Below are 19,993 nucleotides of genomic sequence, written 5' to 3' on the forward strand. Positions count from 1 at the left end.
AACCTAGTGGATAGAGAAGCTAGGGAAGCAGCTCTTAGGAAGCATGATGTAGTCCTCACCCTACAAGAAACGGATAACGGAAAAGGGACACAAGAGAAAAAGTATACAGAAGCAGAAATAAAAATTATAAAGACCATAGGAGCAGAACTGAAAGAAGGAAAATGGATTCTGCCTGATGGAAGAGAAATACTGCCAAAGGAACAAACTAGGTGTCTACTTTTACAGCTACACCTACAAACCCACTGGGGAACAAAAGCATTGAGTGATCAATTTCTAAAATTTTATGGGTCTGTAGGAATATATGAGATAGCCAAACAAACCGTCCAAGGATGCTTAACATGTCAAAAGGTGAATAAGAAGGTGATTAGGCAAGCACCTGCTGGAGGAAGACGAATTGCATATCGACCATTTGAGAGAATACAGGTGGACTTTACTGAACTACGAAAGAGACGGCTAGAAGAACGGTGGAAAAGGGGTGGACACATGCATCACGAGTAAAGGGACCCGTAACAGGAACCTGGAAGGTTGAGTCTACTTCTGGAGATCCGAAAGTTAAGCTTAAAAGAACTTGAAGCATATCAGGGCATAGCTACCCTTTGGATGCTAATTGTATGTATATTAAATCTTGTACTGATTAGAATATTAGCCATCATTGGAAACTCATATAAAGGCCCTAATAGAAGGATTGGGGGACCCCAAAATCCCATAGGGGGAGTGCCACCTCCAATAGAGATACCCACAACATCTTGAATTACCTGAAAAATTTAAAATAATAGGTGGGAAAATTTACCTAGATGATTGGTTATCTGCTTTGAATCGAGCCCCCACTAACTCGTGGAAAAGTTGAACGCAAATAGAAGAACTATTGCGTGTGTAAGTCTGGACCATTTCCTAAGAAGCATCAGGGAGAGGGCAAGACCGGAGAAGGGACCAGTACTGTGGCTCAAGAAGGTTTACCAAGGGCTGCAACCCCTTAGGGTAATAACCACCGGGTAACATGGCCTTTACCGGACCTCTCCTAATTACATGTTATTGGTCTCAGAATTGTAGTGAATGTATTGTTAACACCCGGAGGGGAAGAATTCAGGAACAAACACTACTATGCCTGTTAAACCTATGCTATGGAAACCAGAGTATGCTCGATGTAATGAAAGCAATAAGATAACCAGTTACAAGCTGAAAGAGGTCCCCTATCAATGGCGGATAGAAGTAAGAGCTAATAATGAAGGAGGGTTAACTGGGAAAAGTACAATTATTATACACCCTGCGGAATCATGAAATTGAAACACGAGCTAACTATGGGATTCCAACCATTGCTAAAAACTTGTTTATAAATCTTACAGAGAATATTGTGAAAGCATTCTTTTATGGTTCAATTGGCCTTGGCCAAATTCAAAGCCAGGACACGAATTAATGACATTCAAAAGAAGAGGAGGGATTGTTATATATGGAGTGGTAATTTGTGTCAGAAAAATGGCTGATATTAATAAAGAAGGGAGAGATTTGGGAATGTGGCAATGGGGGTCGGAAAGCCTCCTGGTTGATGATAACATCAGACTCTTAACGGTGAGGTCATCAGGAATGTAAAGAGGTTAGAGGAAATAAAGAAGGGGGATTGAGGCAACGCCCTGCTGTCTGGGGTTGCTTGTTTTCCCCTCTGTTAAGGCACAAGGCACGGAAGTTGCTGGGGGGGTTGCTGGTTAGAACTGTTAACATTTATTGTTTTATGTTATATGATAATAATATTATTAGTGTGGTTTCAAGGGTTAATGAAACGCGGGAAAAGCAATCCCGTTTTGTTGCTTTTGGGAACCTTGTGGTGGGCAGAGCATGTGCAGAAGAAGAGGGAGACAGTCGAAGCCGCTCCTGCAGTCTGGAACAAAAGGTTGCTAATGGTGATGGGGAAACCGTGAGCCTTTCACCCACAAGGACCGCCACAAAGAGAATTCTAATATGAAGCGGGGATAGGATATCCATATGTATAGGCGTACTTGGGTTTCTTGTAAATATGTAACAGCAATGTCCTCTATATATTTGGAAAGTTTGACAGTTGGGTGCGCATGGTGGTAGAGCATAGACTCCCCACGCACCCAGCGCTGTTTACTTGCCTTTTATAAATATTCTTTTATGTTACTAAATTCAGAGGGAGTTGAGACTTCATTTATAACATGATGAGGTTGCATTGTCGGTTGTGAAGGTAAAAGGCAGTCAGTTTTGACTGTAAAAGGCAGTCGGTTTTGACGGTAAGAAGACGTTGGGATTGACGGTAAGGAATTGTAAGAAGTTGTTGGGTTTTTGATGGTAAGAAGTCATAAGACGTTGTTGGGTTTGACGGTAAGAAGTTGTTGCGTTTCGATGGTAAAAAGGTTGTCGGATTTGATGGTAGGTTTAGTCTGAGTATTGAAGGCTTCCAGCAGTAAGCTCTGCATCTGAAAGACAAAAGGAAGAAATGTCATTCCCTGCTGTGATAGTCTACATGGAACTGTCTGGCTCACTGGTTTTCTTTCCAAAGAGAGAAGTCACAACCCTGTACACGGATTGATCTGCTCTCTGACTACAGGGCTGAACTGACTGGAGAAGGCGGCTTCCAAAGCCCTCCCATTAAACGGACTACATTTGAATTCTATGCTAAAATTGGTGAGCTGTACAGAATAGTAGGACAAAGCTACCTGCTTTGATAGCAAATGGTTGCCCTTAGGTAAGTTACAGTCATTTGAAGGTTTGACTGGACGGCATCCTTGTTTTACTAGTGATCAAAGCTGACCAAATCCTAGCCACAGAACAGAAGCGTTCAGAAACTTGCTAGAGAGAGCACTTAGGAATGCAGGAATTTAACTGCTTTAATGCTGCTCTTTCTCTCACGTATCTGCAATTTCCTTAAATCACAAATTGTCACTAGCTATCCTTGTTCATTTATTCAAAGGAACATGATTCCGGTTGAAAAGGCACTCTAACAAGTCCTCCGTTGCTCCTAGTCTGTCCCTAGCTTCTTTGAGAGCTTCAATACAGTAGAAAATTAAAAATAATAAACTAGCAAATAATTAACATGTGGAAGTGGTCGTTTTTCAGATTAGATTCCACCATTCAGAAAATCCTGCTTAAGAGACATTTTTTCTTTGCTTTGAAAGACTGACCTTCCCCAAAAGGAAACTAATTAGTATCTTTAGGCTTGACGAAATACTTGAATTCCTCAATTTAACAGAATTGCTTTGCACAGCCCTCCTATCCTGCTTACCTTGCAAGTAGTGTATCCAAGTGGGGTGGGTACTGCTGTATTTATCAACGAACATCTCTTTCACGTATATAGCCCAGGGATCCCCATGCCCCGCGCTTGTGTAATGCATGCAAGACGTTTACTTTCTTCCTCTACTTTGGACTGGTTTAGAAAGAACGAGTTCGCCATCTGCTGGCCAGAGAATTCACTGAAGCCCGAAGAGCAGTAGAGCAGAGGCATTTTCTTCTGTGCTCTTCCTGATTTTTCAGCTAGAAGAGATACTTCCAGTCCAGTACACTCAGGATTCTTTTGTCATTAGTATCGTAAAAAGTCCATTTTTGCAACACTGGAAATTGAAAGACCTCCGTTCAGTCCCTAATTTTGTTCTTGATAATGGGACAGATTGCATGAATGTTGGCAAGAATGTGTGAACAACCAGCCTCCCCTCCATGTCGTATTTTAAGATGACAACTTCTGGTGCTCCCTGTCTCAGAAAAGAAAAATGCTTGGAAACAATTGCACTCGCTCTTAAGCTTGAAGAAACTTGTCAGTGCCAGAATCTACTGACTCTGGCAATTTACTTCATCATCCAAACTGGGCAAAAGATATGAAAACCTCTTCCAAGATTTTACTTCTCCAAACATTACGTAAAAGGCATTCAGCTGTACAGCAAGAAGCTGAAATAGCTGAAGGTAGTATGTTATTCACATGAATTATTCAGGCAGGTTTTTTTTTAGGAAGGCTGCGATTCATTAGAACATTACTAGCCTGTAAGCCTCATGGCATCACCTTCCATCTTGACTGCTAAACCTCCTTGCTCCCTACTATCTTCTTTGCCAAGATACAGCTGTCCACATTTACTTTTCCTACTTGGCTGGACTGAATTTAAGAAGGGAGCTTGCAACTCTTCCTCTTGTTTGCCACTTCATCATCAAACCAGATGAAAACCATTTGCCTTTAACCTCTTTATTTCAGGCCTTCTTTCCTAGTGGTCATTCAAAACTGGGAAAAAAATAGTCTACCAAGTCGGGGGTTTTTTTGATTTGATAATAAATCTGCAGACTGTTAAGTCATCAAGCACTTCAAGACTGTTTGAAATAATCTCGAGATTAATATAAAAGGAATTCCTCAAACACGCTGCGGCCGCTTACCTTTAGTATAGTTGTTGGATGTGATGGAGCTGTATTTCTTGCTTTCGCCTGCACTGGAAGTCTTCCCTTCCTTGTAAGGTTGTTTACTGCTCTCACTTCTGCATTACTGACATGAAGAGCCATCTGGAGGATGGGATTCTTCCTTCTTCTCCCGCGTTATCTTCTGGAAACGAGGATCTAAGTGTTCCAAGGAGCCTTTCGCTTTCCTGGTGTTTCTCCTTTTTCTTCTTTTTCTTCTCCTTTTTCTTCTTTTTCTTACGCTTGCGATTGGCATTGTCAAAGTGAAGCGCACAGAAACACAGATCATGAAGTCTGAAAGAAACATGCAAGTTAAAAAGGGAAAAAAAGATGTGGCACTTGTTGCCTATATGAAACTTGATTTATTTTACCACAGGTGATGATTTGCAGCATGCCAGCTATTTTGGGGTGCTTTGTGCACACGCAACTTACTTTAGATGCAGCAAACTTAAGCCATCAGATTGAAGGACCATAGGTCCTGGTTTGTACACAGATCATTAACAATGGCTAGCTCTGGAATACGTGCAAGCAGAAAAAATCTTTTAACCTAATCTGGAATGGTGTACGGATGTGATTCGAACTATGTGGTCCAAAGCTAGTGCTCTGACACAATTCAGCAAGAGCTTTCCTATCTTCACTGATCAACCTAACAACATGATCCCCAGCCAGCTGATGCTATCTAAATAACTTAGAAACTACCAGGAAAAAAAAAAAAAAAAAAAAAAAAAAAAAAGGAAGACATGAGAAGCACCCAGAAAAGAATTAGGATAAAAAATGCGGAGTATGCTGGAATCCTTGCTTACTTGGAATCCTTCTCTCCATGTTTATCCTTAGACTTCTTTTTCTTCCAGAACTTGTGATATTTTTGCATTTTTTTCACCACCTAAAAGCTCCTTTTCTATCTTTCTGTCTTTCCTTTCTATTTCACTTTCACTACCTTCTGCACGGGTATATTTTCTTTTTCTGTTTCCTTTTGTTTCATTTTTCTGGCGACAGTTCTCCAAATGAGCTGACACAGGTGGAAGCGCATGTCTTTCACGAGAATGTCTTCCGGAATGTTGCTGAGGTACCGAGCAACGATGCAAGTCTGCTCGGGGTGTGCTAAAGCGACGTACATCTTCCTCTCTCAAGAGGGAACCGTGAGGCCATCTGCTTTTGTAATGATAATGCTTATGTGACCTGCTGTAGTAAGTTGCAGTCGATCTGTCAAAGGCTGCATCGCCGTGAGAGAACTTTCTCTCTCTACTGTCTCCTGTCGCATGAGGTGAATAGTAATCATTGTAATAGCTACATCTTTCCCATCTCCGTGCTTCGTCTCGATAGTATCTTTCTCTGCTCCAACTTCTTTCCCCTTTGGATCGGTAGTATCTATTGCTACCTTGTTCTGATCTTCCTCCACTGCCAGATCTGTACTTTGAATATTTGACTGCTCTTCTGCCATTCTCAGGGCTGTTTCTTTCACGAGGGAAAGATCTGTACCTGCTTCCCTCCCAGTACTCCTGCTTGTGACTCTTTTGCTCAACAAATTCCACGCTCTGAGAACACCTCCTCTTGCTGGAAGGACCTGCTTTTTGACTCTCCTTCTCTTCACTAGGAGCATGTTCCCTCTTGCTTCGGTAATGCTCTTTCTCAGTGGTTTTAGTCTTGTCCTTTGTATCTTGGCGTCTATCTGCAATAGCTAAGGAGGAAAGGTTTTTAGAGCTACATTCAGTGTCACACTTGAGAGAGGAAGTTTGCCGCAATTTCTCACCAGGCTCACAAGACTCTTTGCCGTACAAAACGGTTTCTTTTGAAATGAGGTCACGTTCTTTTGATCTTCTTGGTTTCTTCTTGTCTCCACGGTCATCACATTGGTACTGGGCGAGGTATTCATCATTCCCAGGAGATTTCAGAGGTTCCGCAACACTGCATAAAATAAAAACCCATTTCTCACTTCTGCTGAAGGACGTGAATATTAAGAGTAAAACCTTCCAACGTCGAACAAACAAACAAAAACCTCCGGACTACAGGAACGCTCGCAAAGATATGCCATTTAGAAACCTCTCCTGTGATTAGGACACCTTCTTCAGCTCCCAGAGAAAGTGCTTTTTCCCCTCTTGCTTCTGAAGCCATTGCACTAAAAAAGCAAACGCATCTGTCTCCTTCCACCTGCTGCTCTGAGAAAAAAGGCATAGGGGCGAGCGGGGAACAGCCAATGTTTCTCCAGACAGTGGAGAAAAACGGAAAAACATTCTATAAAGGAACACAAGTTCTCCTTGAGGCACCAACCTGCATCAGAGTGATATGCTCAGTGCTGATCATTAGTTCTGTTCGTGACACTGGACACACAGTATGGAATTGTACTAATTTAAATCCTTCCATTAAGTACTATTAGTAGACAGATAAAACTGTAACGAACTTCCATAAAGTCTTTTCTTAATAAGACTGTGCTCATTTTACCTCATTTCCTCTGACAAGCTGTTCAGCTGGCTGGCTGTGAGGGACTCCGTGATGACTTCTCGATTGACTGAAGGCATAGCTCCAGGCATCTGCAATTAAAACGCACAAGTCAGCAGACAAAAAAATACTATTTGTAGTAGTACTGAGGACTAGTCTTGTCAGAATGTCTCCATTAAATGGTAAGCAAGACCGCTGTGAGTTGTATGCATTATCTACACTTCAAAGATAACCCCAACTCACCCCCCAAAATCTACTTTAGGAAATTAGGAATTTTTATCTCAGCTGAGCTTAAGTTGACAAGTTCTAATGTAAGCTCAGGTCTGCAAATTCTAATGGGATAATACAACAAAGTCTTACGATCACATTTGTGCTGTGTTTTCTCAGTATTTCACCTGAATTAGGAACACAATAAACACTTCCGGATACATCGTAGGTGAGAAATTCTCGATGGAGCAAATCTATGTTTCAAGCAATCCATTTGTTTTAGAAAAGAACATCTCAGAAGGTTTAACAGGTTCAACTCGGCAAGTGGAATCATCAAGTTTCAGTCCGTTTTTTTTTAGATTCATTAACTAACCTAATAGCACCATTTAGTGAATCTGTTTTTGGCAGCTCATGCTGGGATCTTCCTTTGTCAGCATTCTGACAGGAAGAGTTGGAATGCTGCAATGTACGGACTACCTTTCCAACCGAAATTCCATTAGAGGACATTGCATTGCAATTCCTTTGAAATAAGCCCTTTGACTCCTCCTCAGATTTTCCTGAAGATTCTGCACCATAAGGGACTGTGTTATCAGAGCTGAGTTTAGGATTTTCATTCACTGTTGGCTCCACAAAAATTTCATCAGAAACTTTTTTGTTTGTTTGCATTTGCTTCATTTGCATTACCGAATTTGTAATTGTGGATGAAGGAACAGCCTGGTAGAGATCTTCATCCTCCACAGCACTGCTAAGACAGTCAGGCTGTGACACAGTCTGACGAGCAGGCAATTTATTGTGAATACTGATGGTGATCTTCTGTTTTCTTGACGTATCAGTCATTGAAGGCCTGGTAATTGCCTGGTTTTGAACACAGGCCATTGGTGGTGCTGAAGATGGCCTTTTTAGGGTGACACCAGTGGTCTTTGCGTCCTCTTTTATGGATCCATTTCCATTTAAACGGCTTGAATTCTGTATTTAAAAAGAAGAAATTGCAAGATGGATTAACGCAAACACTGCATGTAACATTTTGAAACACAAAACTCTCCTACTGAGTGTTTCTACAAATGGTCTTAACACCTAAAAAGAAAAACACACTGCCCTTTAAGGATAAATGCAAGTCCAATAAGCGTATTCAATTCCTGCTTTTGGTTTACTGCAGATTGGTATCAAATTAACATCATCTTTGAAAACCAGCCAAGCAACTTAACATTACCTGCTGCTATTCCCAAATATATTTATTTTCCCCTTTAAACATACCCTGAAAAGCCTGAAATAATTGTTCTGGTGCTCAGGAATAAGACATTTAGTTTTCCCTGTCTTAGCTAAAGTGACGAGGATAGGAAAAACAAGTCCTCTTTTAAATGATTTGAGGATTAGTACACTCTGCTTAAATTGTCAAAGAGCGTAGCTCTCTGTGCTTTAGAAAGCTGTCTTGGAGCTATAAAGTAATGGAGTTGCATGGCTGCACAATTTAGCAGTAACCACTGTTTGAGTGACTCTGGCTGTAGCATGAGGGCTGTGAAGAAAGCTGCAGCGTGGGAAGGAAAACAAAACTAAGATGCCGAAAACCAAACCAAAAACCCCACACCAAACCCCAAACCCACTAGCAGTTTGGTGCCGTTATCTGCCCTCCCACTTCCCTGAATTACCTTAATCATATGAGGAAGAAGTCGTGGTCCCATAAATCCAGCCTGCTTACTATTAGTCCCCTGCTGACCAGGAGGGAATGAACAGGGATAAGATGGTGCTGGCAAGTAAAACGCACGTTCTCCAAGTGTCAAATCATAGCGCCTTCAGAAAAGAGCAGTGATCGTAGTTTAGTTTTTCTTTCAGCCTACTCTTGGATTAAATCCCATCCTATCATTTTAGAGGAACAGCTCATACGATATGGAAGCCTTCTCTACAGAAGGCTTCGCCAAGACTACAGACTGAAAAGTAGAGAACAGTCTTCCTACTAAGACTATCACTTGCAGAGCAATAATTCATTCTTACACCACAGATGACCTTCATTTCTCTCCTTCTCTAAATTAGCCAGCTACAGATAACACATAGATAGCAATTTACACAAGTGCTGCAGTTTAAGGCCAAGCAACAAAAGATAATAAACGACACAGAGAATTTCAGGTTAGACAGAACTGAATTAGACAAATAATAATCTTCTCCCCGGATAGCAAGAAAAACACTTGCAAAACAGAAAAATATCAATAACGGGAAAGTAAATCTCTTCTGAACACATTTTAAGATTTGTTATTACCTGATATAAAAAAGTATGTAAGCTTGCTGACCAAGAACTCTTTTAATGTCAGTACGCACTACTTTAGCATCATTCATCTGATACCAAAGTCCATTACCAGCCTGCAAATAAAGACAACGATTTCTTTAGGTGAATTGCACGTTTTCCAAATGAAATCATGGATAGGAACAAAATACACACATGTCAAATAAAAATATAATGAAATCTTTTTCCCTAGAAACAGTAGCTGCTAGTCATGCTTTAATTGGTTTGCCAGCACAACCTTTACCCTGTTAGAAATGCTGTTGACTTCTACCTTTACATAGCATATATAGTGTCCTGAGTGACAGTTGACACCGTGATGTACCAGCACCGCATATAAGGCATAGAGCAGTGGTTCTCCCATTGACTGCGACATGTAGGCTCTCAGGTCCAAATACTCCGGATATTTCACCTCCTAAAGAGACACCAAGAAGATAGAAAAATTATCCCAGAGTACTTCGTGGACTAGCCAGAGAAAAACACTTCCAAAAAACACAGACTAGAATTTATTTCTAGAATATATTTCTAGAATATATTTCTTGATTCACTACAAATAAGTCTTCCCATAAACAATGGTTAAGACTAGAAGTTGCAGAGAACTGTTTCCTGATGAATCAGCCTTCTCAGAGGAAAGCATATGCTTCTTGTCAAGCGGGAACTTTATTGATATTAAGAGAAAGAATAAGCCATAGTCGTTAGTCTACAATTATTGTCTGAAAATATTAACAACTTTCAGCTTTGGGGGATGTCCCATTACACAATGATATAGTTGCATTACAGTGGTAAATATACCTTGTTGATCTTTCCACCTGTGAAATCTGCAAATCTTTTCAGTGATATTGTGAGAACCTGGGAAGAACGGTGTATGGTAAATCTCTTGGACGCAGGAACCATCTTTTTACACCTTAAAAACAAGCAGAGAGAAGTGTTTGAAGGCATCTTCTTTTTTCGCCCCCAAAACAAACTCCTTTTAATGTCTCACGCATGCCTATGCTATTTGAATGATATTTACTTGCATAATAGGTTGGTCTTTTTTCTTTTCATAAACCCATGCACTGCGTGTCAGGTTTGTTAATACAGAGAAGAAGGTCAATTTTCCCAACAACTCAGAGCATAGCGGGAACAGGAATCTCTCACGAAAGGGTATTACCAGGTTGGATGGCAAGGTACCATTTCTTGGTCTACAAAAGTGGCTATTTGAACTCCAATCCTGGATACATTCTTTCAGCTTTCAAGGGAAATACAAATACTGAAAGCGGAACGAGAGAGCCTTGGTCCCCAGGACTAGAAATTGCAAATAATCTCCAACATAGGTCGACTATCAACATCAAAAATACAACAGAAGCACATGGTCATTCTACAGGAGGGAGACATTTAACAGTAGGAAGTCTTCATGTACTGAGCTTGTCTGGAAAGACACTGAAACCATCTGCCATCCTTTGAAACAAAATAGTTCAGTTTGACACATTGCCCGCTCCAAGGTAGGACCTACGGCGTAAGCAGTGAAAATTAGCCACTAGCCCAGAGAACAACGGAAACTGGGCAGTTTACATCAAGAAAAGTACTGTCGAGAGCTAATAAATAGAAAGAACAAAAGCACCTCTTTTTGAATTCTGATGGCAAAATACAAGCCAGAGAATTGCAAACCCATAGGGAATGCCTATGAACAAGACTTCCCCCCTCCAAAGAAACAAAAATCCAAGTCTTTTATAAACTTCCACAAAACTTGTAAGTAGATCCAAAGTTTAGAGGTAGTCCAACAGAGTCATGCAACATAGAAAACTGACATCTAGGATTAAGACCTAATCCGTCAAAATCTTACTCGCTACATTTATAGCAATTCTCTCCATCCAGCTCTTCAGGTTTCACAAAGAGTTCCAGAGCTCTGGTAACAGACGAAACCGCCTAGAGCAGCGAGAAAGAAGAGCGTAAAGTCACCGTAATTCAAAATTCCAGAGACACACTAGTAGTTTATAAGAGAATCTTACTAACATACTCAAGCGATCTACTAGGAGCACTGTGAAGAAGGAGGCAGAAAGAGCATGCTCAGCATTGACCTCACCTGGAAGGCATTTGACTTTGGAACAAATACTTTTCCAGTAGCCTAGACAGCATCTATAGTGTGCTTTGTCATCAATACTGGGGACAAATTCATCAGTCTAACAATTAGATGTATATTGAGGTAGAACAACAAAGAAGTATGACAGCATTATCATTTTTGCAGAAAGAGAATTCCTTCCCCTTAAACCCAATGCAAATGTGGAGACTATTTACATGGGTTCCACAGAAGGACAAAGTCCAATCCACTTCCTTAGCACCACCAAGCTCTTATGTTTTAACATTATATGTGGTTTGGTTTTTTAAGTTAAACAAGTTTAATTTAGAAAGTTATGCATGTACTTAAACATCATGAATTATATTTAGAAAACATCTTACCTTTATATCCAAAGTGATATCAAGAAATGCCTCATACGTATCCGAAACTGCTTTGCAATTCAAGCACTTCACTGGAAGCAAAATATAAATGCTTAACATTATGTGAAGGAGACTAACTGTCCAAATTCAAGTTGTTGACAGATACTACTTTAGACAAACTACAGACTGCTTTACTACCGACAAAAGACACAGATCAGTTCTAAGGACAGGAATATTTTTTCAAGTACCTCTCGATCTTAGAAATCCTCCAAATATTTGATGAATGATGGTGGTAGCTTGAGAAGATCTGTCCAATCTGGAAATAAATTATAATCAGACCTCAGAAGATTTAAGGCACAGAGTTAACTCTTCAAAGAGTTTGATGAAAACCAAGGATGATGTAGACTTGCATTGCTGATAGTAAATAAGGCACTAAAAGGTGCTAGAGATCATTTCTGAGAGTAAATAAAGGACTAGAAGGTGCTAGAGAATGTATGAAAGTGAACTTGTTTATGCTTACTCGGTGCTTCCGTTCAAGCACGCTTCCTGCATAGCATCAACAGTATAGCGCAAGAACTCGTGTGCGTCTTCTTGACTGCCAAAACGGAAATGTTGTCCTATTCCTAAATAAGAAGATGATAGTATTGACCTCATTTAAAAATGAAATCATTCTTGTATTTCTAAAATCTCTCTTCATTGGAGTGTTAAAACCACTTAGACACATCAAATAATTATTTGAAGATTACAAGCTATCGAAAAGAAACACATCTGAAGCCACTTACGACTGAGATTACTGATAACATGCGTAGGCTCGATGGCATCAACAGTGCAACGCAGGGCCTGGTTAATGTGAGTCTCCATCGTGCACATCATGCAAAAATCTTGTTCACGACCTGAAGAGTGAAAGAGCAAAGCATCCCAGTCCAGCGAAATATCCAGAACTACAAACATCTAAGTACAATTTAAACTATAGATACAATATCCACTCTCCTTGCTACATTCTATTCTCCCAAGATGCCAATGTCCCAACAGTCTTGTAACATTTCATTTCACACAACTTGACAGAAGAAAAATATCCACTAAGCCTGTATTCAAATGCATTTTGTGATGAGAAATCTAAAAGACTACTGCAAAGTCGCAGTTGTAAAGGCTGACAGGAATGTGAACTCCACAGGCTGCAAAATGTATTACTCTCTAAAATTACTACTAAATGCATTACTGTCCAATGCACTTCATTATTCCCATGAAGCAATAAATGATCCTTTAATAAACAAACAAACAAACAAACAAACAAATAACTAAATAAATAAAACATGGTGCATTAATTGCACTCCATATGCTATTCGGAGCCCACTGCTAATACAGTGCTCAAAGCCAGCTGCTACAGGTAAAATCAGGCAAATAAGCTTATCTCACAGAATCACTGCTGTTCTTTCACCTTCAGAGCTATCCAACAGATTCAAAATACTGTTAGAAAGTACTCACATGACTGGCTGTGCTCAAGAGAAAGCATGTAATTGGCAAGTGGGGGTGTGTAGGTCAAACACTGTAGAGTAGCATTAAGAAAACATGTGTTGCCAAGATTGTACAGGCCAACTCCAACACTTTGTGTTTCTCGCCAATCCATACAAATCTTCTCAGGTGGAAAAAGAAGGCTCTGTGGCGGAGCAATTCCATCATTAACGACTGCAAGAAAGTTAAATTTAAAAAGAGATCTTGTTTGTTTGTTTCGAAGAAAGGTATTTAAAAAAATACTATTCTGCAGGAGCACCTAGAGGAGCTAGCTACAATCCAAACCAGAAAAACTTATTGCAGACAGCTTTAATACCACCAAATTCAAATTGGCTGGTCAACACAATGTTTTGGGGGAAAAAAAAAAAAAAAAAAAAAACCTTTAGTCAACCATTTTAATTTTTCTAAGGCAAGGCTAACTGCCATTCTGTTTGTAGCACCTAATGCCAAGTTCCTCTCCATCTATAATCTTTAACCTGATTAACTCGACTACTGTTTTTTTCCTTATTATAACTTAAACCACAAACTTAGACTTGAAATTATACGGTAAAAACGTAAAAACTAGGAACTAGGAATGACAGTACCCCTACAGATACCAGATTTTTTCCTGAGCAATGTTATCCTTCAAAAAACCTGTGAAAAATGGAAGCTGTGAATAGCAACAATCAAACACTTTTCTCTGCAAAACAGAAAAGACATGGAGGAATCTGTGCATTACAAAAAGCTCCCCATATTTCTCTGTTGACTGTAAATATATCAAAATTAATTTCTGTAACATCAGTCACTTCAGTTGCCTTAGGGGATTCGCTTTTGAAGTCTTTCTTCACAGTAGTCCCCTTCTCTAGCAGTGCAACAAGTAAGAACTGCATTTTCTACTTTTGCTTTGAAGACAATGGAGGCAGGATAGAACGCACACTTACTTAGATCTCTTGGGGCAAAAGCCTTAGATTTTTCAGATGATCTACAGTAAATAGCACCTCCACGTCCTTGGGCCACAGAGACTTGGCTTGAATCTTCTGCAGGCACTATCCGGCCCCAGTTGGCGGTGCGTGACATCAGTATTTTAGGACTTGGTTTCTTGGATTTGCCAGACCGCCTTGAAGAGGGCTTTTTAGGCTTTGAAGATTTGGGCTTCTTAGCTACGGTCATTGTTCACATCTGCGACAGAGACAGAAGTTCTGGTTGATGTAAGACTATCAAGAAGCATTCCAAGAAGAAAAGAGCAACAGAAGTCCTGTCACTTAATCTCAAAGAAACAGCCTTAAGAACTAAATCGCTGGTATGAATGATTTAAAAAGAATCCCCAAACTAAACACACAAAGTGAAAATTTCCATCTAAACTCTATCAGTATTACTTTTTGCTTCTGCAGAACTAGTGGCTGATGCCATTTCTTTCCCTTCCGTAGGATTTTAATCCATTACAACTCTGGAGTCTTTTTAATATAAAAATGTAGAAGACATTCTCTGAGGGGAATCAGTTATTTATTGATTTCCGGAGTTGCGCAATTATCTGTTAATTAGTACCTATGATCTAATAGATAATTGTTGCAATTATCTATTGCTGGCATTAGTAACGGAACACTATTACTTCACTGCCTGCGTTTTTCTGTTTCGTCTGCACAAAGGTACCCAGAACTCACTGCTACTTTTCTTCTGTCTTTCCAGGGCTCGCCCTCTACCTCACTGTCTACTGCACCAGTCATGAGGGGTTTGTTGTGATTCTAGAATGAGCCTAGCTTTTAAATACACCTTTCATGGGCGTCACTTGGTGATAGCAAGTTAATCTGTGAGGGCTCCTCAGTCTACATCATGCGGTCGCTTTTTCCAGGTGAAAAAGCGGAGCTGTAAGTGGCAGTACACCAAAGCCCTGGCATGCTGAGATCCAAGAGGAGAGATGTTTGGCCCTCCTTTTCACTCCTGGGAACCATATACCTCAAAACCCACAGAGGATGGGCTATATCTCAGAGAAATCTTGGGAAAGGAGAGCATGAAGAGCATGTTTGCAAATTCATTTCTCCCTGGGCTTCTTCTGCTTCTCCAAGAAAGACGAGTTTGAATATAACTTTGGCAGCAGTACTTCTGGTGTTTTACTCCTACCACATTTAAAACTCCTACGAAAAACTGAAAAGTTAGACTAAAAAGCAGCTCTTTCCGTTCTCCTTTCTAAAGTTGCACGCTTTCCTCATGCAAAACAACAGGGGAATGTAAGCTAGAAACAGAAATGCTGAATGTAAAACAAAACAAAACAAACCTCAGCCCTCCAGGACAAAAGCCAATAACTGCTACAAAGTCCTTTTTAAAATGCTGATTAGGTTTCAAGGTGATACCGCTTTAAATAAGCGTAGTTGTGTGTCCATAGGCAGAAGCTGAATAATGACAGGATGAACTTCTATACTTCATGTTTTGTTACTGTCTTACTGTAGCACACAGGGACTTGTTACCTTTAGGGAAACCACTACCCTCATGGAGGGTTTAAAACATAAGCTAGTTTGTTATACCAAAATGACGGAGAGAACAAAGCATAAAGTGCTTTCAGATTTCTAGCACGCCTTGATTGCTGTCCATTAAACTTCAGACACGTTAAACAAAACACAGTAAATAAGAAAACTCCTAGTCCCACAGCTGGCAAATTGTGTGCAGAGGTTGTAATTAGAACTTTTTTGCCTTGACGTTTTACATTTAAAATTGATTTTAAATCCATTCTATACACACTTTCCATTCCTGAAAAAACAATACGCAAACCTGACAAATGCATTTACATGAGAAATGAAGTCGTCCTTGTCCGATTGGAAGACTAAGGTGACAGCTCCTGGGCTCAGGGATAAGCTCCGATCTTCACCAGTGACAGCTCCTTTTTTAGGATTGAAAGGGAAAATGTTTCAGCAACACATTGGAAACATACTTAAGGGACAAGAAACAAAATCAAGACTGCAGTGAGAAGGAGAACAGAAAAACAATACTGGGGAAAATGAAAGGGAAGGGAAGGGAAGGGAAGGGAAGGGAAGGGAAGGGAAGGGAAGGGAAGGGAAGGGAAGGGAAGGGAAGGGAAGGGAAGGGAAGGGAAGGGAAGGGAAGGGAAGGGAAGGGAAGGGAAGGGAAGGGAAGGGAAGAAGAAAAAAAAAAAAAGAAAAAAAGAAAAAAAGAAAAAAAGAAAAAAGAAAAAAAGAAAAAAGAAAAAAGAAAAAATGAAAAAAAAGAAAAAAAGGGAAGGGAAGGGAAGCAAAGCGAAGCGAAGACCTTGATCTTTATACTGACCAATGAGATAAGCCTTACACATTTTTAAGCTTATTTTTGACAACTGATTGAGGTGTTACCAGGTATTAAGTACGATTCAAGAGCAAATATTAACACTAGAAAGAAGAAATCCGATCCACCACCACTGTTTCAAAATACATCCATTTCTCATTTGGAGATGACGTCTCTCTGGCAAGATAGTAGAAAAACTGTAAATACCGATAGAGCTTCCTCTCCCGATGTTCCATATACATACCGATGCTGTTCCTACACCTACGCTCTGAGCATAAATTTATGTTGACATGAGTGACAAGAGAGGGTGTTACTCCTCTCTTTGTTTGCCTTGAGAGACACACCTCTTGTCCATTGAAAAGTAAATTCAAGATTCCAGATCACTTAAGACAGTTGCTATCCCCCCATTCAGAGTTCTGCAGCAGCACTCTTCAGATGTGTTTAGCAGTCTCTTTAGAAAATGTTATCACTTAGGACCTGCTTCTCAGTAGGTCCACGTTTGGCCTCCGCTTAGCAGAGAGTCAATCCCAGCTTAAGCTTTCGTACAAGAGCCCCTTCACGAAACGGAGTTGAACCCTGACATAACTGAGTTGAACCTTTAACCTTGAAGCTTCCTTAAAGAAGAAAGCAGCACCCAGGCCAGGAAATAGAAATTAATCGTCACTTTACCCTGAAACGCAGTGGGCTATTCTGTGCTGGCAGGATTGCTGCCGGGCTGGCCGACGAGGCGGCGGGCAGCTCCCCGGGGCCACAGGGCCTGGCACAGGGAGCCGCCGGGGGTCTCCAAGGTCCGGGAACAGCGGCAACAGCGGCAACAGCAGGGACAGAGGGGACAGCAGCGACAGCAGCAGCCACCTCAGCCGGGGCCGTCTCCACAACCGCCACAACGGCCTCGGAACGCCGCCGAACTCGGAGCTCCAGCGTGACGCCTTTTGAACCTGGCCGCGCTGCTCATGGCTAAAACCAGAGCGTTTCCTCCGGCGTGTGTTTACTGTCGGTGCCGGATCGGCCCTCACCCCGAGCTCTCCCTGCCGGGAGGGCTTTGGGGTTGGGGTTTCCCTCCTGCCGCCCCGCGCGCAAGGGGTCCGCGCTGGGGAGCAGCATCTCACCCACGGCGAGAGACCGAGGGCACGACATGAAAAAGCCCCGACACGAAAAAGCCACGACATGCGGCCGAGGCGGCGGGGAGACGGCTCTGAGGGAGCTGCCACTTCGCCCCGCCGTCCTCCCCTCCCGGGCCGCCCCGCCGAGCCCCGTGCGCCTCAGGTGCTGCGCTGAGGGGGTGGCTGGCTACTGAGACAGCTGCCCAGGGCACTGCTCATGGCACCGAGCCTGACGGAGGTCAACAAGTGTTGAACAATGCTCTCAGACATCGGGTCTCACTTTGGGGTGGTCCTGTGTGGAGCCACGAGTTGGACTTGGTGATTATTGGGAGTCCTTTCCACCTTGGGATGTTCTCTGATTCTAGGTCAGCAATCCAGTAGCTGATGAGAAGTGTGGAGTCATTCAAAGGGAAGAGAGAGCACAACACTTCTCGTTTGCAGAAGCGGCTATTTGGTAACCAAACCGATGATTCCTTTGCTTCTAGAGCAACTAACAGCAGGGATCCGCTTTACAATAGAGGGAAAAGAGTCGTTGGCATGTCATGTGAAGTAAGCTTCAAATCCCAGAGGATGATTTTGTTGGAACTTTATTCAGCTGAAAACACGGAAGCCTTGCTTCTGCTTGTGTTAGTTACAGCTCCAGTTTACTTTGGTTGGGAGGGAAGGCATTCCAGGCTAATGTGCTGTACCTGTTCCTTCAGCTCATTGTCCATAAACGGAGGAGCAAACGAAATCAGTTTAATCTCATTAAATGCAGCAGACAAAGCGGAGTAGAGGGCGATCTAGCACTTAATTTTTCCTGTAAGCAGGAAACCCAGAACTCAACAACACTTTTCAAATCTTGTCCTGCAGTAAATGACCAGCTGAGTGAAGCTTGCATTTAGAGGATGTGCTCCTCCAGTAGACGGAAATAGCTTTTCCTCTTCACAAGTGCAACTGAGTGGTGGACTGGCAGCTACGTGGTTAACTAGTTGTGCCAAAGGGGTTGTGTTGAATGCACAGAAAAATATGCAGGTCCCAACAGTAAAGGGTTCTCTGTAGGCATGACACTGAGTACAGATGTTGTCTGCAGGTTCGTGCAGAGTGCACCGCGCCAATAAGCACCCAGAGTCGGAATGCACACGAAGGTCTTTTAATTATATAATTACTTATAGAACTCTGCAGAGTCAGGTACTTGGCCATCTTTCGCAAAGCAAGCACACCTCTGACTCGAATCACCGTCATTTATACACAGGAAACTTGTGAAAACTCTCTCTTTGGCTCCTTTGGATTGGTTATTACAGCTCACCTAACTTATCTCCACTGAGCTTGTGCATTACAGAGGAATACCAGGGGGGAGGGGGAACAGGAGAGGGGGGACACACACCGAATCCCACATTAGCATAGATTAGCATTTTGACAGGTGTGATTTTTAATGTGCTAATGACCCTTAATGAGAAAAAGGTTACTATAGGTCAGTCTGGAGCTGGTGTTCTCCTTCCTGTTTTTTCCCTTTTAGCCCTTCTCTTCCTTGCTTCTGCTAGCTCAAGGCTACCTGTCTCTCTCCTTCTTTATTTTCTCAGCTAAAAGACTGCACAAGCTACAGGCCTCCCTATTTGCTTCAACATTTCCTTGGTTTTGTTTTTTTTTTTTTTTTTCCCAGCTTTGGGACGACACAGGTGTGGTTTGATATTTGCCAGTATAGCTAAAACTCACGCCAGTCTGCTCACGCACAATAAGTAGTAAGATTTAAGGACTGGTTTCATCGGCTTCTTCCATACTAACATCCTTCTTATGTTTTAGATATGCTGTAGTTAAATCAACACTAAGTTACTACTTGTGGAGTAATCGCCTTAAGCGACTAGGCATCATAAGCACACCTCCATCCCAAAAGCTACCCGCCTCCAAGGTGCAACCACCCCTCACTGAGCACGCCCTCGGAATTTCTCAGAGCCTGTACCTTTAAACGCAAGTGAGATCATTTCTACCAAGCACAACCAAGATATGCATGACTAGAGTCACTCAAGCTCCACCTTAAAGATAGAAAATAATATCAATTGCTTTAAGAGAAAGGGGATGTTAGGGAAGATACTATCAGGAAGGATTCCTTCTGACATCACTCGACAGGCTGAGCCTCTCACTCCCCCACCCCCACTCCATTGGGACGCCGTGGGGTAAGATCTGAACGCTTGCTTATACCAGGCGTCTCTGTGGAATCTTAGAAATCTCTAGAGTTTTGATGCTTTTTAATGTCTTAATACCTAGGCTGTGTACCTGTGCATTTCATGCATGCTAGCTTGCTTTTGCAGACAGTGAATTTATCACTGACAATCCAAAGAACCTGTGTACCTGTCGCCGTAAGAAATTGCACTTAATTGCATTCTTCCTAGCTGTGAGAGTTCTCCTTGAATGCGACTAGAGCGAGGCCGTACTGCGTTGT

General features: G+C 41.7%; 1 protein-coding gene across 2 annotated transcripts; it reads right to left on the minus strand.

Annotated features, from left to right (window-relative positions):
- Positions 1 to 2,290: 2,290 nt before the first annotated feature.
- LOC311428731 (ubiquitin carboxyl-terminal hydrolase 42-like) lies at positions 2,291 to 13,304 on the minus strand. Of its 2 annotated transcripts, none has more exons than XM_084540042.1 (14): positions 13,199 to 13,304; positions 12,496 to 12,606; positions 12,234 to 12,336; positions 11,962 to 12,029; positions 11,735 to 11,805; positions 11,121 to 11,203; positions 10,091 to 10,202; positions 9,573 to 9,713; positions 9,278 to 9,378; positions 8,673 to 8,814; positions 7,711 to 7,992; positions 6,823 to 6,911; positions 4,366 to 4,677; positions 2,291 to 2,429 (listed from the first exon to the last, which is right to left on the minus strand). In XM_084540042.1, the coding sequence occupies exons 1-13, from the start codon at positions 13,224 to 13,226 to the stop codon at positions 4,458 to 4,460; spliced, it is 1,551 nt and encodes a 516-aa protein (XP_084396168.1). In that variant the 5' UTR covers positions 13,227 to 13,304; the 3' UTR covers positions 2,291 to 2,429; positions 4,366 to 4,457. The 2 variants fall into 2 exon arrangements, with proteins under 2 accessions (XP_084396168.1, XP_084396169.1); XM_084540043.1 differs by lacking the exon at positions 2,291 to 2,429 and adding an exon at positions 3,563 to 3,698.
- Between the last annotated feature and the right edge of the window lie 6,689 nt (positions 13,305 to 19,993).

This window comes from Aythya ferina (assembly GCF_964211825.1).
Source record: "Aythya ferina genome assembly, contig: HAP1_SCAFFOLD_131, whole genome shotgun sequence".
Taxonomy (NCBI): domain Eukaryota; kingdom Metazoa; phylum Chordata; class Aves; order Anseriformes; family Anatidae; genus Aythya; species Aythya ferina.

What these genes read in the sequence shown, in the direction of transcription:
- LOC311428731 (XM_084540042.1), bottom strand. Translation starts at nt 13,226, where the DNA reads ATGCTTTCTCTTGAGCACAGCCAGTCAT. An exon ending in TGTTATCAGTAATCTCAGTC is followed by an intron (nt 12,337 to 12,495) that starts GTAAGTGGCTTC and finishes CTTCTTATTTAG; the next exon opens with GAATAGGACAACATTTCCGT. An exon ending in TACATACTTTTTTATATCAG is followed by an intron (nt 8,815 to 9,277) that starts GTAATAACAAAT and finishes TCTTTTCTGAAG; the next exon opens with GCGCTATGATTTGACACTTG.